Source organism: Macrotis lagotis, chromosome 1, assembly GCF_037893015.1.
Source record: "Macrotis lagotis isolate mMagLag1 chromosome 1, bilby.v1.9.chrom.fasta, whole genome shotgun sequence".
Taxonomy (NCBI): domain Eukaryota; kingdom Metazoa; phylum Chordata; class Mammalia; order Peramelemorphia; family Peramelidae; genus Macrotis; species Macrotis lagotis.
This window is the reverse complement of record NC_133658.1, coordinates 910,024,872-910,040,027: the sequence shown is the minus strand read 5'-3', so window position 1 is coordinate 910,040,027 and position 15,156 is coordinate 910,024,872. Positions and strand designations below refer to the sequence as shown.

The 15,156-nt window shown below is 44.7% G+C and overlaps 1 protein-coding gene across 1 annotated transcript; it reads right to left on the bottom strand.

Moving 5' to 3' along the window:
- Positions 1-330: 330 nt before the first annotated feature.
- Positions 331-14,775, bottom strand: LOC141492195 (kallikrein-11-like). The gene is made up of 6 exons (XM_074192755.1): positions 14,741-14,775; positions 5,586-5,667; positions 5,189-5,345; positions 2,607-2,872; positions 1,865-2,001; positions 331-561 (listed from the first exon to the last, which is right to left on the bottom strand). The coding sequence occupies exons 2-6, from the start codon at positions 5,623-5,625 to the stop codon at positions 409-411; spliced, it is 753 nt and encodes a 250-aa protein (XP_074048856.1). The 5' UTR covers positions 5,626-5,667; positions 14,741-14,775; the 3' UTR covers positions 331-408.
- Between the last annotated feature and the right edge of the window lie 381 nt (positions 14,776-15,156).

The window sequence follows — 15,156 nt, the reverse complement described above, 5'->3', positions numbered from 1 at the left end:
AGGAGACTCCCTTCTCAAGGCTGAGACAATAACCCGTTACCTTTCCTAATAGGGAAAGAGAATCTTAGAATTCCAAAGGGATACCCCACCCCACCCCCACCTTCACTTATTTTTTATAGAGGGAAAATGGAGACATGGGTGTGTCAGGTGCTCAATTGTCTGAAGGCGGTAAAAGTTCAGACAAGAATTTGAACCCAGGTCTTTCTGCCTCCAAATTGAGCTTTATCCACTAAGCCAGATTGTCTCTCAGGACACTGAGTCCTGGTTATCTTCCTTTGCAAGTGGGGAAGCATGGATTTATTTTTTTAAAAAAAACAGAAACTTTCCAGGATTATTTATTGCGAATAAAGTAGACACGTAGGGGAGGCATGCGGGAAGAAGGTGGATGGAAATAGTCTTTGGTTAGGGTTAATTGTCCTTGACGGTTTTCTGAATCCAATCCACATATTTGCAGACCTTGGTATAGACACCTGGCTTCCGGGTGACAGCACAGGGGTCTTGACCCCAGGAAATGATGCCCTGAAGTGTTCCATTGCACACCAAGGGTCCCCCTGAATCACCCTATGGGAAAAGTTAGAGAAAGTTGGCCTCAGTGAAACTGATCTAAAGATGGCCATGGAGATGGACATAGGAATGGGAATGAAGGGACTGAGATGACCAAGGGGATGAAAATAGGGATGGGAATGAAGGAGGTGAAATGGTCATGGGGATGGAGACTAGAGGTGGAGAGGAAGGAGGTCAGATGGGCATAAGGATTAGTAGGGATGGTAATGAAGGAAGTGGGATAGAGATAGGGATGGGAATGAAGGAGGTGGAATGGCAGTGGAGATGGAGATAGGAATGGGAACAAAAGAGGTGAGATGAGCATAGGGATGGGAATGAAGAAAGTGGGATGACCATGGGGATGGAAGTAGGGATTGGAATGAAGGAGGTGGTGTGGTCATGGGAATGGAGGTGGAGTGAGAATGAAAGAGGTGGGATGGTCTTGGGGCTAAAGATGGAGTTGGGAAGAAAGAAGGTGGAATGGCTATGGGGATGAAGATAGAAATGGGAATGAAGGGGTTGGGGTGGCTATGGGGATGGAGATGTGGATGGGAATGAAGGGGGAGATAATCATGGAGATGGAGATAGGGATGGAAATGAAGGGGGTGGGTTGGCTAAGGGTATGGAGATAGGAATGGGAACAAAAGAAGTGGGATCAGCATAAGGACTGGTAGGGATGGGAATGAAGTAAGTGGCATGTATGACTGTGGGGAAGGAGATAGGGATGGGACTGAAGGAGGTGAGATGGCCATAAGGATTGATAGGGATGGGAATGAAGGAAGTGGGATGGCCATGAGGATTGATAGGGATGGGAATGAAGGAAGTGGGATGGCCATGAGGATTGATAGGGATGGGAATGAAGGAAGTGGGATGGCCATGAGGATTGATAGGGATGGGAATGAAGGAAGTGGGATGACTGTGGGGATAGAGATAGGGATGGAATGAAGGAGGTGGGATGACTGTGGGTGGGATGGGCATAAGGGTTAATAGGAATGGGAATGAAGGAAGTGGGATGTATGATTGTGGGGATGGAGATAGGGATGGGACTGAAGGAGGTGAGATGGTCATAAGGATTGCTAGGGATGGAATGAAGGAAGTGGGATGGTCATGGGGATAAAGATAGAGATGGGAAGGAAGGAAGTGGAATGGCTATGGAGATGGAGATAGGAATGGGATTGAGGGAGGTAGAATGGCCATGGGGATAGAGATAGGGATGGGAATGAAGGGGGTGGGATGGGTGTGAGAATGGATTTAGGAGTGAGGAGTGGAATGGGGTGGGGAAAGAATGTTGTTAGGGACTGGGTTTATGTTTTCAGCAGACCTGGCAGGAATCCTTGCCCTCCTCCTTGACGCTGGCACAAACCATGGTGTCTGTGATGTTCCCAGGATATGCCGCTTCACACTCCCTGTGATCGATGGTGGTTATGTTGGCACATCGAAGAGTATGGGGGAGTGTCACTGTGGAGGCAGAGAGGTTGGGCATGAGTCAAGCAGTCCTCTCTTACTAGTGCCCATCCCACACTACACTGAGCCCTCAGCAAGGAACCTACAGTTCCCAAAGGGCATGGATTTGTCTGTAGGATGGTTGGGTTTGAGAGATGGTACCCTCCTACCCTGTTCACAATAGGCATTTCCAGTTTGAGATATTTATGAATCTTCTATCCTCCTCTTTTTACAACTTTCTCTACCAACCCTTCAGCCCCCCAGTACTACCCTCACTGAATTCTCTCAGGGTTCCCATAAGTCTTCCCATATTCACCCTTTGTCTCCTTGTATCTCCCCCATGTCTCATGTCTCCTTTTTTTCTTTCTATACCTTCCCATGTATTCCCTTCTCTGGTCATATTGCTTGTCCCTCTGTCTCTCAGCTTCCCAGTGTACTCTTGAGTATCCCCTGGTAACTTTTTATGTTTCTTTACATCTGATTGTTTCTGTATATATCTAAGATCTTTCCCTGTCTCCCCAGATGTCTCTGGGTTTTTGTATATCCCTTTGCATCACTATATCTCCCCATGTATTTTCTGTCCACCCATTTCTGTTCCCATCCCTCAGAGGGACCCCTACACTGGGGGCTAGTGGTGGTGCCCCAGCCGGAGATGAGGCATCGAGAGCCAGGTGTGGCACAATGTTCAGGAAGAGATAAGGGCTGCACCGCCTTAGTCAGCATCACAGGGTTGTTCATCTTCACCAACATGATGTCATTTCGATGGTCCTTGTTGGGGAGGCTGCCATTGAATCCAGGGTGAGGGATGGAAAAGGTTGCCATCCTCCTCTGCTCACAACCATCTGGTCGCTGAAGGTTATGTGCCCCCAGGTATACCCAGTACTGGCTACAGGTGAAGAAGAGAAAGGAAAAATAGAGATGACGAGATTAGAATTGGAGGAACAAAATAAGGGGAGATGGGGGTGGGACAACTGGGGCAAAATTGGAGAAAATGGTTAGAGTTGGGGGAGAGAAACAGAGAAGAAAGGAAAGCAAGAGAGAGAGAAGTGGTAGAAGAACTGAGAATGAGGAAGAAAGGAAAGAACAGCAGAGACAAGGAGAGAGAGAAAAAGAAATGACAAGGACAGATTTTAAAAGGGAAAAGACATAGTAAGCCTGGAGAAAATATATTGTTTCAATGAAAGTGGGCAGAATCAGAAAACTATAGGTCCATGATTCCTGGGAAATACCAAAAATGAGTCATCACAGGGATGATTAGTAAACACATAGAAAAAAATAAGTAACGAACAAAAAGCCAACATGGTTTTATTGCAAAGCAGACCATGTTGTCATAAACTATCTGTACAAGTTACTGGTATAGGAAATCAAGGGAATGTTATAGATGGGTTTTACCTAGAGTGTGACAAAATGTGTGACAAAGTCTTTTATGTTGTTCCTTTAGATGAGAGAGGAGAAAAATGGAGACTAGATAGCGCAATTGGATGGCCTCAGAGCTAGTCAAATGGATGGACCCAAAAATGTCTCCATGGGACTTTTCATAGAGGACTCAATTGTGGGATGAGCAATCTGTTCTTGATACTGTGTTGCTTCTCATTTTGACCAATGACTTGGATATATGCCAAGATTACCAATTTTGCAGATGACTCTAAACTGAGGATGACCAATACATTGGATGACAGTATCAGGATGCAAAAGAATACCTTGGGTCTAGAATTTGGGGCTTAGAATCTTGGGTCAAATCCAATCAGGTGAAATTTAAGAGGGAGAAGAGGAAAGTCATATCTCTTCATACATTCAGCTCACAAATACAAGATGGAGATGGCACAGATGGAGAGAATTAATCAGAATGTGATGAGGCAGTCAAAAATATTAATGTGATTTGGGAAAGAAAGGCAGGGCTTTCAGGAATAGGAAGATGACGGTTCCACTGATCTTTTCCCTAATCAGACTTTTCTATATTTAGTTCTGGGTACCAAAATTTGGGGCTACTCATAAGCTAGATAATATTTAAAGGACAGAAACTCTAAGGGTAGAGACTCTTGAGTCAATGTCATATAAAGATTAGTTGAAGAAAATGGGGGAAGAAGAGGAGAGGGAGACATGATAGCTGTCTACACATATTTGGAGACTGCAATGTGGACAAGACAGACTGATTTTGTTTGCATGGAGCAGACTGAACTAGGACCAATGGATAAAAGTCATGGGTAGAAGTCACAAAGAGCCAAATTTAGGCTCAAGGTCAGGAGAAACTTATTGACACTAGAGTTATCCCAAAGTGGGATGGGTGACTTTGGAGGGGAGTGGGATTCTCCCTCACTGGAAGCTGTCAAGCAGAGAGAGGTTGGATGACCATTTGTTGGGTAGACTGTAGCAAGGACTCTTTTTCAGGAATCAGTTGGACCACGTGGTCTCTGAGGTTCCTTCCAACTCTGAAATTCTGTGATTCTGGTGGAGAAGAAATATGAGATACCAAGTTATAGATTGTGACGAGTTAGGAAGAGGGGATAAAGAAAAGAAAGACTTAGGAGACTTGGAGTAGATTAGAGATGATATATATATATATATATATATATATATATATATATATATATACAGAGAAAGAGAGAGGTGGGGGACAGAGATGGAAAGGAAGAAAGCAGGTTTAGAAATAGAGGAAAGATATTAAGGAAATGTTAGAGATGGAAAGATGGGGAAGAAAGCCAAGGGAGTTCAAGATGGGAAAAGAAGAGCTGGTGGCATGAAAGATGCTGGTCAGAGAAATGGAGAGACACAGGGTTGGAAATGGGGGAGATAGATTGACAGTTATGGTGGAGAAAGATGTGGGAAGAGAAAGAGAGTGGGATGTGAGAGGGAGATTGATTAGGGTTGAAATACAGAGACAGAAAGAAGATAGAGAAACAATCAAGGAAGAAATAAAGGGGTATATGAGAAAAAGAGACATATACTTATATATGTAGATAAGCATATACATATGTGATATATGTGTACACATACACAGATATATGTCAGTTGAATCAAGAGAAGGAAGAAAAATAGCCCTTCTCCATCCTCATTCCCAATTCCCATTCCCCACCCCATCTCCAGTTCTCCCTCCTTCCCCATTTCTATCTCTGAACTCATTCTTCCAACCCATCCTTAATACCATCCAAGTCTCATCCCCATCCCTGAACCCAGCCTTCTCCTCCCACCCCCCCGCACCCACGGCTTCTTGCAGTGAGCTGCGGTGAGTAGCCATTGTCGGTTGATGAGGGTAGCCCCACAGTGTAGACGAGACTTCTGGAACAGTGCGACCTGCCAAGGCTGGGAGTGGGCTTGACACTCATACCCTTTTATAATTCTTGTCTCTGCTCTGCCACGACCTAGGAAGAAGACTGGGGTTAGTCATCTGGGGAAAAGACTGGAAGGGAGGGAGAGGATATGGATATGGATAGTGGGGAATAAAGTGATAAGGAAGTGAAGAAAACAGACTTAAGCCTAATCCAAGGACTTATTAGGAATGAAAATTAGAAGAGAGCAGGGATATGTGAGGACTGGGGAGAGAGGAGAGATGAAGTTTTGGATAGTTCACCCATCACCACTTTGCTCACATCATTGCTCACCTGTCACCAGAGCAATCACCATTAGGGTCAGGAGAGGCATGATCTGAGGTGTCAGAGCAGGAGGTCAGACCCCAAATTTTATCTGGAGAAATATAGAGACAAGTATACTGTGGAGGTATCTAGGGAAGTAAGGCTCCTCGCTCTCCCACACAACCTTCCCCATTTTCTAATTTCTTCAAAATACCTGCCCCACACAACACATATGCCAGAGTTAGCCCCCAGATCACAACCCATCCCCCTTCCAGGGAGATTCAGTGACTGAAAATACATATCAAAGCCTAGGAAAGGGAAACAGTTCTCTTTTCTCTGGGCAAGAGTCAGAAAAATGGAACTGAATGTAAAAGGTGTGACTGACTCTTCCCTTTCACTGAAGTCGGAAGGCACCTCGGTCATTGAGATAATGATAACCCAGTCCAATTCATAAATGAAGAAAGGAACCCCTGCTAAACAGACGAGCTCAGTTGGCAACCCAACCTTTGTCTCGAGACTTCTAGTAAGGGAAGACACACTATTTCCCAGGGAAGTTCATTTCCACATTGTCTGACTCCAAGGGTGAGGGGATAATTTGTGAGAAACTCTATCTGCCCCAGGGTAACTTTTTCCTCCTGCTCCTGTCTCTCTGTCCTTTGTGGTCAAGTCAACCATCTCCAATCCCCCTCTCAGGTGACAGTCCTTCAGATACTTAGAGACAATTACCATGCCATTAATCTTAAGTTTCATGAGAATTAAAGAATCTTAACTTCTTTAATCTTGAATTCTTAAAGAATCTTAAATTCTTTTTTTTTCTTTTTCTTTTTAATTACATTATTGTAGTCCACATTTATATAGCTTTCCTAATTCTGTTTACTTCATTCAGCATCAGTGTAAAGGTCTACCTATATTTTTGTTACAGTGCAAAAAATAATTACAATCTTATTTCACAAATTGTTTAACCATTTCCCCAACTGATTTTCATAAGGGTTATGTATAGATAAGAAATTTAGTCCATCAGTTGCTTTCTTATTTGTCTTATTTTTTAATAGCAATTTAATCTGTGATGTTTTCCCTCCAATTTAGGATCTTTCCCTTTCCTATACTTTGATTTTTTTGTAATTTTTTAAAATTTTACCCTTAAATACAAAATAATAAAAGTAAAAAAAAAAAGTCATGAACGCAGTAGAGGGGATTTCACATAAAACAATTTCCATTTCAAGAAAATCTATATAATAAATACTACACATTATTTCAAAGCTTCCCAGCTTTTCTTTGCTCCCTTGGGTGCAAAGGGGTGACTGACTCTTCCCTTTCATTGAAGGTGGAAGGCACCTCAGTCATTGAGATAATGATAATCAAGTCAAATTCTGAAATGAAGAGGAGCCCCTTTTGAACATACCAGATTAGTTGGTTTTGATTTTTTTGTCCTGTCCTTTTGTTGGCTCTGGTTTTCTTTTCTTCTCTGCTAGGCACTTTCTACTTTATTTTTTTTTCCTCTCTACTTCTCACTCCAAAGAAGGCTGCAATTAACATGGATTATGTATATATAAATATATGTGCATGCATATACATACACATAAGTGTATATTTACATATATATATCTTATAAACATACTCATATATATACACATATATGTAAGACCTTACTACCCTTATTTCCTCCTATCATTTGTTTCTCTGATAGTGGAAAAATCTTCCTTTCTTAGTCCAAACTTGCCCTGTTTTCCTCAATCAACCAGCTCATCATTCCCTACACCATGGTGATATCCCTTTCTGGATTCAAACATTTTCTTTCATAGAATCTTTGAGGTCAATTTGGGTATTTATTATAGTCAGAATGACTTGGTTACTCAAAGCTGTTCTTAAAACAGTATTTTTGTTACTATATTCAGTGTTCTCTTGGTTCTGCTCATTTCATGGGGGTCTCTCCATGTTTTTCCAATATCATTGAGCTAGGGGCAGCTAGGTAGCACCTGATCTGGAATCAGGAGGACCTGAATTCAAATAGGGCCTTATACATTTGATACTACTTGTTGTGTGACCCCGGATGAGCCATTTAACCCCATTGTCTCATAAAATAAAATAAAATAAAATAAAATAAAATAAAATAAAATAAAATAAAATAAAATAAAATAAAATTTAAAAAATTATTGAGTTCATCATTTCTTATAGCAGAGTAATATTCCATCATGAACATAAACCACAATTTGTTTAGTCATTCCCCAATCGATGGGCATCCCTACAATTTCCACCATTCTTTGCCATCACAAGTTGCTGCTATAAGTATTTTTGATTCTTTTGTAGATTCTTTTCTATTTTCCCCTAATCATCTTGGGAAACAAACCTAATAGTTGTATTGCTGGATCAAAAGGTATAATCAATTTAATGGCTCTTTGGGCATAATTCCAAATCTCTCCCCACACTGGTTGGATCAGCTTATAGATCCACCAACAATGAATTTAGATCTCCATTTTTCCACATCTCCTCCAACATTTGTCTCTTTTCCTTTCTATCATTTTAATTAATCTGGTTTGTATAAAATAATATCTTGAGATGGTTTTCATTTGCACTTCTCTAATCAATGATTTAGAGCATTTTCTCATAACTATAAACTGTTTTGATTTCTTCATTGGAATATCATCTGTTCGCATTCTTCAACCATTTATCAACTGGGGAATGATTCACATTCTTATAGATCTGAGAAAGTTCTTTATATATTTGAGATATGAGACCTTTATCTGAAGAACTTTCTATAAATTTTTTCCCCTCAGTTTCTGCTTTTCTTCTGATCTTGGCTATCTTTGTTTTATTTGTACAAAACCTTTTTAATTTAATATAATAATAATTATCCACTTTACATCTCACAACATTCTCTGTCTCTTGTTAGTTCATAGATAGTCAACTCATCCTTAAGTCTGACAAGCAATATTCCATGTTCTTCGAATTTTCTTGTGAAATCTCTCTTTGTTATCTAGGTCATGTAGTCATTTTGGCCTTATCTTGGTAAATGAAGTAAGATATTGATCTATGCCTAATTTCTGACACATTGCTTTCTCCATTTATTTAAATCTGATTTTATTTGTGTACAAGGTTATTTTTTTTTATTTAGATCCTGGATTTATTTAGATTTATTCCCAGGAACTTCATACTGTCTAGAGTTATTTTAAAAGGATATATCCAGATTTCTCTTTCTGAAGAATTCTGTTGGCAATATATATGAATGCTGATGATTTATGTGGATTTACTTTATATCCTGCTAATTTGGTGAGATTAATAACTATTTCAATTATTATTGATAAAAACTCATTCTCCATTCTGGTTCTATTTCTTTTCCTTCTCTAATTGTTTTTGTTAGGATTTCCAATAAAATATTGAATAATACTGATGATAATAAGCATCTTTGTTTCATGTCTATCCCTACTAGGAAGACTTCTCATTCATCTCCATTATAAATAATACTTGCTAATGGTTTTAGGTAAATGCTTCTTATCAACTTAAGGAAAAATCTATCTATGCCTACACTTTTGAGTACTTTTAATAGAAATGAGTTTTCTTTTTCTACACCTATTGCTATCATATGATTATTACTTTTGTTTTTGATATAATAAATTTTATTAATAGTTTTCTTTATGTTAAGAATTTTAAATTCTTAAGTTTTAAATTTAATAATTAAAGAATCTTGAATTTTTAAAAATATTACATCCTTAAATATTAATTTCTTAAAGAATCTTAAATACTTGTATCTCCTACCCCCTTAAATCTTCTCTTCTTGAGGCTACACTTCCCAGGTTCCTTCAAATGGTTCATGGTACTTCAATACTCTAATTTTTTCTGCATTCTTGTCCTCTTTTTTAAGAAATACTCCAGCTTGAGATTTTGGGGTGGGGGGTCCTAAAAGGTGATACACAGAGCTGGGCACAACAAAGGGATGATCACCTCCCTAGTCCTGGCCTCTGATTTTCTTATAGTAGCCTACCATATTATAATATTAACCTTAAAAAATTAATCAATCAGCTTTTTTATTAAACCTTTATGTGCTGAATGCTGAGCAAGTCCATGAGATAAAGAAAAAAAGGAAAAACATCCCCTGCCTTCAAGGAATTTATGTTCTAATAATCGCAATTTTTTTCAAATCAATTGTCACCTAACTATATTTTTCCATCTTATACTAGTAAAGTCAATTCATGAATTAGAAAGTACAATTTTACATTTGTTCCTGGTAAATTTCATCTAATTAGACTGTATTCAACAATTGAACAGGACAAGAACTTTTTAATTGCTGTTTCTGACATGCAAAACATTGCGGTCCAACCTGTAGTGGGATCATCTGCAAAACATATGTGTAGATCATCTCTGTCTCTGTCCATGTTACTTGATAAACATGTTAACTGGAATAAGACTAAGCCCAGACCTCTGCATTATCCGCTGAAGACCTCTTGCCATTTCCACATAGAATTACAGACAACTAGTCTAGGTGGTGCAGAGAACAGAGCACCAGCCTTGGAGTCAGGAACACCTGATTTCAAATCCAGCCTCAGATACTTATAAGCTGTATGACCTTGGGCAAGTTACTTAATCCCATTTGCCCTAATTTCCTCATCTGTAAAATGAAGTGGCAAAGGAAATGGCAAGCCATTCAAGTATCTACCAAGAAAAGCCCAAATGGGGTCACAGTGACCCAACTGAACAACAACAAATTCTAAGTTTGTATTAGTGAATCTAATCATTCAACTAGTTCTGAATCTATTGAATTGGATGATCATCCGGTCCACATCTCCATGTCCTTTACAGGAAAAAGTTTGAGATACACTACCCAAAGCTTTACTATGGCAACCCTTTCTCTGATGAGTTTAGAAATCCTATGACAGAAGGAAGTTCATTGAATGTGGTATAACATGTTCTTAAGGAAGCTGCGATAGACTGATCAGTGCTTCTTTCTCTAGATGCTGATTGACATCCTTTTAATAATACCTGGAAATAAAAATCATTGGCCAACAGCTTTCAGACATCACTATCTCTCTTTTTTTAATTGAAAATAGGGACAATAGTGGGCAACCAGGTGATGCAGTGCATAGAGCACCAGTCCTGGAGTCAGAAGAACCTGAGTTCAGATATGGTCCCAGACACTTAGTAATTGCCTAGCTGTGTGACTTTGGGGAAGTCACTTAGCCCCATTGACTTAAATAAATAAAATTTTAAAAAAAAGAAAGAAAATCAAAATAGGAACAATGACTGACCTTCTTCAGGATATGTTAATCTTTCCCTGTTCCACCTCTTTCAAAACTCACCATCCTTTCTGTCATATCTTTCAGTCCTCAAAAAATACACTTTATCTGTCCTAATAATGTTAATTTATCCTCCCATTTCCTGCTCATTTTTAGTATTATCTACCTTAATACCAATTTTTGCTCAGCCCTTTCTGCTTCAAAGTTTATTATCTTTGGCAGAGAAAAACAGAAGTCAGATAACTATTGAGTAGCCCTGCCATCTGTCATGACGTACAATCTGAGCAGCAATCTTATCCCTTCTATTTTCCATATTACAGCTTTTTTAAAAAAAATCTCATTTTTTAGCCTTACTTGGCAGTCTCATCTTCTTCCAAGTTTTAGCACTCATCGTACCTGATTTCTCTGTTCATCTGTTCCCTATCCTGGTTTTGTTTTTTTCAAAAGAAAATCTTAAAAAAAAAAAAAAAATTTAGATGAGCTTCTTATGCATCCTCATCTGTCCCTTTAGAAAACTCCCCCTTCTCACTTTACGTCATACTATATGGCTCCTATTCCTACTGGAATGTTTTTCCTAGTAAAATGTAAATAAACAAAATCCCTTGTCCTTTCCTCTAATCTTGAAATATGCTTACTCTAAATCTAGAATTTGTGTCAGATTAAGTCTGTATTTCTTCCCTTTTTCTATCATGCTCTCTGAGAGAATGGTCACTTTGCCTCAACTAGCTTTCCCCAGGGGGGAAAAAAAATCAGAACTTCAAGCAAACCTCCCTCTAGTGATTCTTTAATCCTTGTCATCTACTTTTGTTCCTTTTCCTTTCTCTGCAATCCATTCAATCCTCTCTGTCTCTTCTTTTTCCTTTTCCTCCTGCTCCTGCTATTGCTGCCTTTTCCTCTTCTGCTCCTTCATTCTCCTCCTCTTCCTTTTTCTTCCTCCTCTTCTCTCTCGTTGTTTCTCTTTCCCTCCTTCTCTTTTCTCTCTCTCTCTCTCTCTCTCTCTCTCTCTCTCTCTCTCTCTCTCTCTCTCTCTCACACACACACACACACACACACACACACACACACACACACACACACACACACAGACACACATTGCCTCCCTCCCTCCTTTCCTCCCCCTTCATCATTCTTCCTCAATTCTGACCCAAACATATACCTTCGAAGGTATATTCATTTTCCCTAGAAGTACCTGGACCTGTGCTCCTAATCATTGCTTCATAAAATTACCCTTTTAAAAGTGGATGCAGATGCTTAACTCCAGAGATGTAGTCATTTCCATTGACTAACAGGATGGTGTGGAGTGACATATTTCTGACAGCTCTTACTGGGTCAGGATGTTGGGAAAGTTGTCATTCAGCTAAAGAGTGCATTCTGTTCTTGATTTTTTTTCTTTCCTAGGGGTTCGACATCCCCCCCACCCCAAACCCTCTCCTCCACTGTATTAGGGAAAAAAAATTAGAAGAACAGAATTCCAAGCGGGAGAGAGGGTTGGTGGCAGCAATCCTCCCTCTTCCAGGATTTGGAGTGTACTGAGAAATCAAGAAGCAAACGCCGCCTTGGGAAAGGTTCTGCGGTTCATTTAGTTAAGAGGTCTTAACACACTGCCAGCCTTGTGCAGGGATGGGGAGAGACGCCCGGATGGGATCCGGAGCTCTGAGGGCTGGTACCCCCCCCCCCCCCCCCGGGCTCTGCTGCTGCTCTGCTCTGCTTCCCCCGCCTGGATCTGCATTACTATTTCTTTGTCATCTCCCAGTCTATGTCCCTCTGCTTCTCCAAGTCCCCCCCTGTTCCCTGTTCACCTTCTCTCCTCCAGCTTCTCCCCCATTTGTCCCCTCTCTCCCTCAAATCACATCTATTCTTAACCTTTGTCCCTCCATCTCCAAGGTGATAGACAGACAGACAGACAGACAGAGAGTACTTCCCCAGACTCTAACACACTTTATATTTGCTGTTGCGGTTGTTCAGCTGAGTCTAATTCTCAATTCCTGTGAGCGCTTTTGGACTTTTCTTGGCAAAGATACTGGAGTGGCTTGCCATTTCCTTTTTTGGTTCAGTTTACAGAGGAGCAAACTGAGGCAAAGAGGGTTAAGAGAGCTGCCCCGGGTCACTCAAGGAGCAGCTGAGACCAGCTCTGGACCCAGGGAAAGGACTCCAGTCCAGTTGCTGTCTTCACTGCTTCCACCTATGACCTAAAGGCTCGATCTTATCAAAGCCTCCTACTCTCCCTCCCTCCCCTCGGCAGGCCAGAAGCTCAGTGACAAGGCACCCCGATGCCATCTAATCCACCGGGGACAGCAGCAGTCACTTCCTCGGCGGCGTAAATGCTAGGCCACATAATCCCGTCTCCTTCTGGAGATCTCGGGCGAGTCACAGAGGGGCAGACGGGGCCTCGAGACAGGCTTGGGGTCTCGGGCAGTCGGGATTCTTAGGAAGCTGCTCCATTCACTGAGCCAACATCTGCCAGCCCCTCTGAGGCTGGAGCATGGCTCCTCCGGACCTCGGGTCTGGGCCAAGCAGGGTAAAGCAAACTGCCTTCCTCCTTCCCGGTCCCTTCCCCGAGCCCCTAAACGATAGCAAGCCCGTATCTCGCCCTATCCCTTCCCGATCTCTTTCCCACATTTCTCCCGATTCCTTCCCCCCAGTCCCTTCCAGATGCTACCCCCGCGCCTGTCCCGGTCCCATCCCGCATCTCTCCCGGGCCCATCCCACGCCTCTCCCGGGCCCATCCCGCATCTCTCCCGGTCCCATCCCCGCATCTCTCCTGGTCCCATCCCCACGCCTCTCCCGGTCCCATCCCCGCATCTCTCCCGGGCCCATCCCGCATCTCTCCTGGGCCCGTCCCCGCGCCTCTCCCAGGCCCATCCCGCGCCTGTCCCGGTCCCATCCCGCATCTCTCCCGGGCCCATCCCACGCCTCTCCCGGGCCCATCCCGCATCTCTCCCGGTCCCATCCCCGCATCTCTCCCGGTCCCATCCCCACGCCTCTCCCGGGCCCATCCCCGCATCTCTCCCGGGCCCATCCCGCATCTCTCCTGGGCCCGTCCCCGCGCCTCTCCCGGGCCCATCCCCGCATCTCTCCCGGTCCCATCCCCACGCCTCTCCTGGGCCCGTCCCCGCGCCTCTCCCGGTCCCATCCCCACGCCTCTCCCGGGCCCATCCCACGCCTCTCCCGGGCCCATCCCGCATCTCTCCCGGGCCCATCCCGTCCCGCATCTCTCCCGGTCCCATCCCCGCGTCTCTCCCGGTCCCATCCCGCGCCTGTCCTGGGCCCCTTCCCCACCGAAGGTTGCTTTGTAACTCTTCGGTCAAGGTCGGGGCACCGTTCGGCAAGGCAGCCCCCCCCCCCGGAGGGCAGGCGGTGGCCCCCTGGTCCCTTTCATTCTCCAGTCCACTTCGCCCAGCGCCCCACAGGAGGCCATGGGGGTCCCCTTGGTCCCTTATTGCCCCTCTCCTGGCTCCTTTACCCCTTTCCCCTCTCCCAGGGCCTGGCCACGAGCCCCCCCGCCGCCCCGGCCCCTTGCCCCACAGCCTCGGGTCTAGACACGCTGTCTCTGGGGCTCTCCAGGTCACCCCGGCCCCAGGATGGGCGGGTTCTCGGGGCTGCCAGTCCCGCCTGCAGAGGGCGGGGCCGTGGCCCAATTTGCCCTTTTCGGGGGCGGATGGGGCCGGGTGCTCCGGGGTCAGGGGGGTCAAGGAGGGCTGCCCCTGGCACCCCAGGAGGAAGAAGCGGAGCGGGGGGCGCCCCTCCCCCCGCACAGGCAGGCCGGGTCCTGCGAGAGCTGGGAAGGAGAGACTGAGGCAGAGCTCAGAGGGGCGGAGAGAGAAGCAGAGCAGAGAAGCAGCAGAGCCCAGGAGCTGGCAGACGGAGCCCGGGCTGGGCGCTCGGACGCCGGGGTCTAGCAGGCGGCAGCCCCGGCGCCCAAGGAGGCCATCCCGCCCCCCCCTCCACTGAGCTTACCTGGGGGTGGGAGAGGGCCTGCCGGCAGCCTGGGGCGGGGGACGGGCGGGCTCCCAAGGCGGCTGCTGGGGCGGCTGGGGCTCGGGCTCGGGCTGGGACCGGGACGGCCGCGACGGCACTGTGCTGGTGGAGGGGGGGGGGGGGGCCGGGCCGGGCCGGCGGGCGGGCCCCGAGACTGCTGAGCCCGCCCTGGCCGGCCTTATCTGCTGGGGGGGGGGGGGGGGAGAGCTCCAGGGGGCGGGGCGCCCAAGGGCCCGCCTCCCCAGCCCTCCACCTTCCTCGGCCTCCGCAGCCCCGGTTGCCTCCCGCCGGCCTCCCTGGGCCAACCCTCTGGCCTCCCCCCCAGGTGTCCCCGGCCTGGCCTTGCAGCTGCAGCTCTCACCCGGCACTTGGCACCTCTTCTTCCTCTCTGTGAC

Coding starts and splice junctions, on each gene's coding strand:
- LOC141492195 (XM_074192755.1), bottom strand. CDS start 5,625: ATGCCTCTCCTGACCCTAATGGTGATTGCTCTGGTGACAG. Junction 2,873..5,188: donor GCAGCTCACTGCAAGAAGCC/GTGGGTGCGGGG, acceptor CTTCACCTGTAG/CCAGTACTGGGTATACCTGG. Junction 2,002..2,606: donor CACCACCACTAGCCCCCAGT/GTAGGGGTCCCT, acceptor CTGCCTCCACAG/TGACACTCCCCCATACTCTT.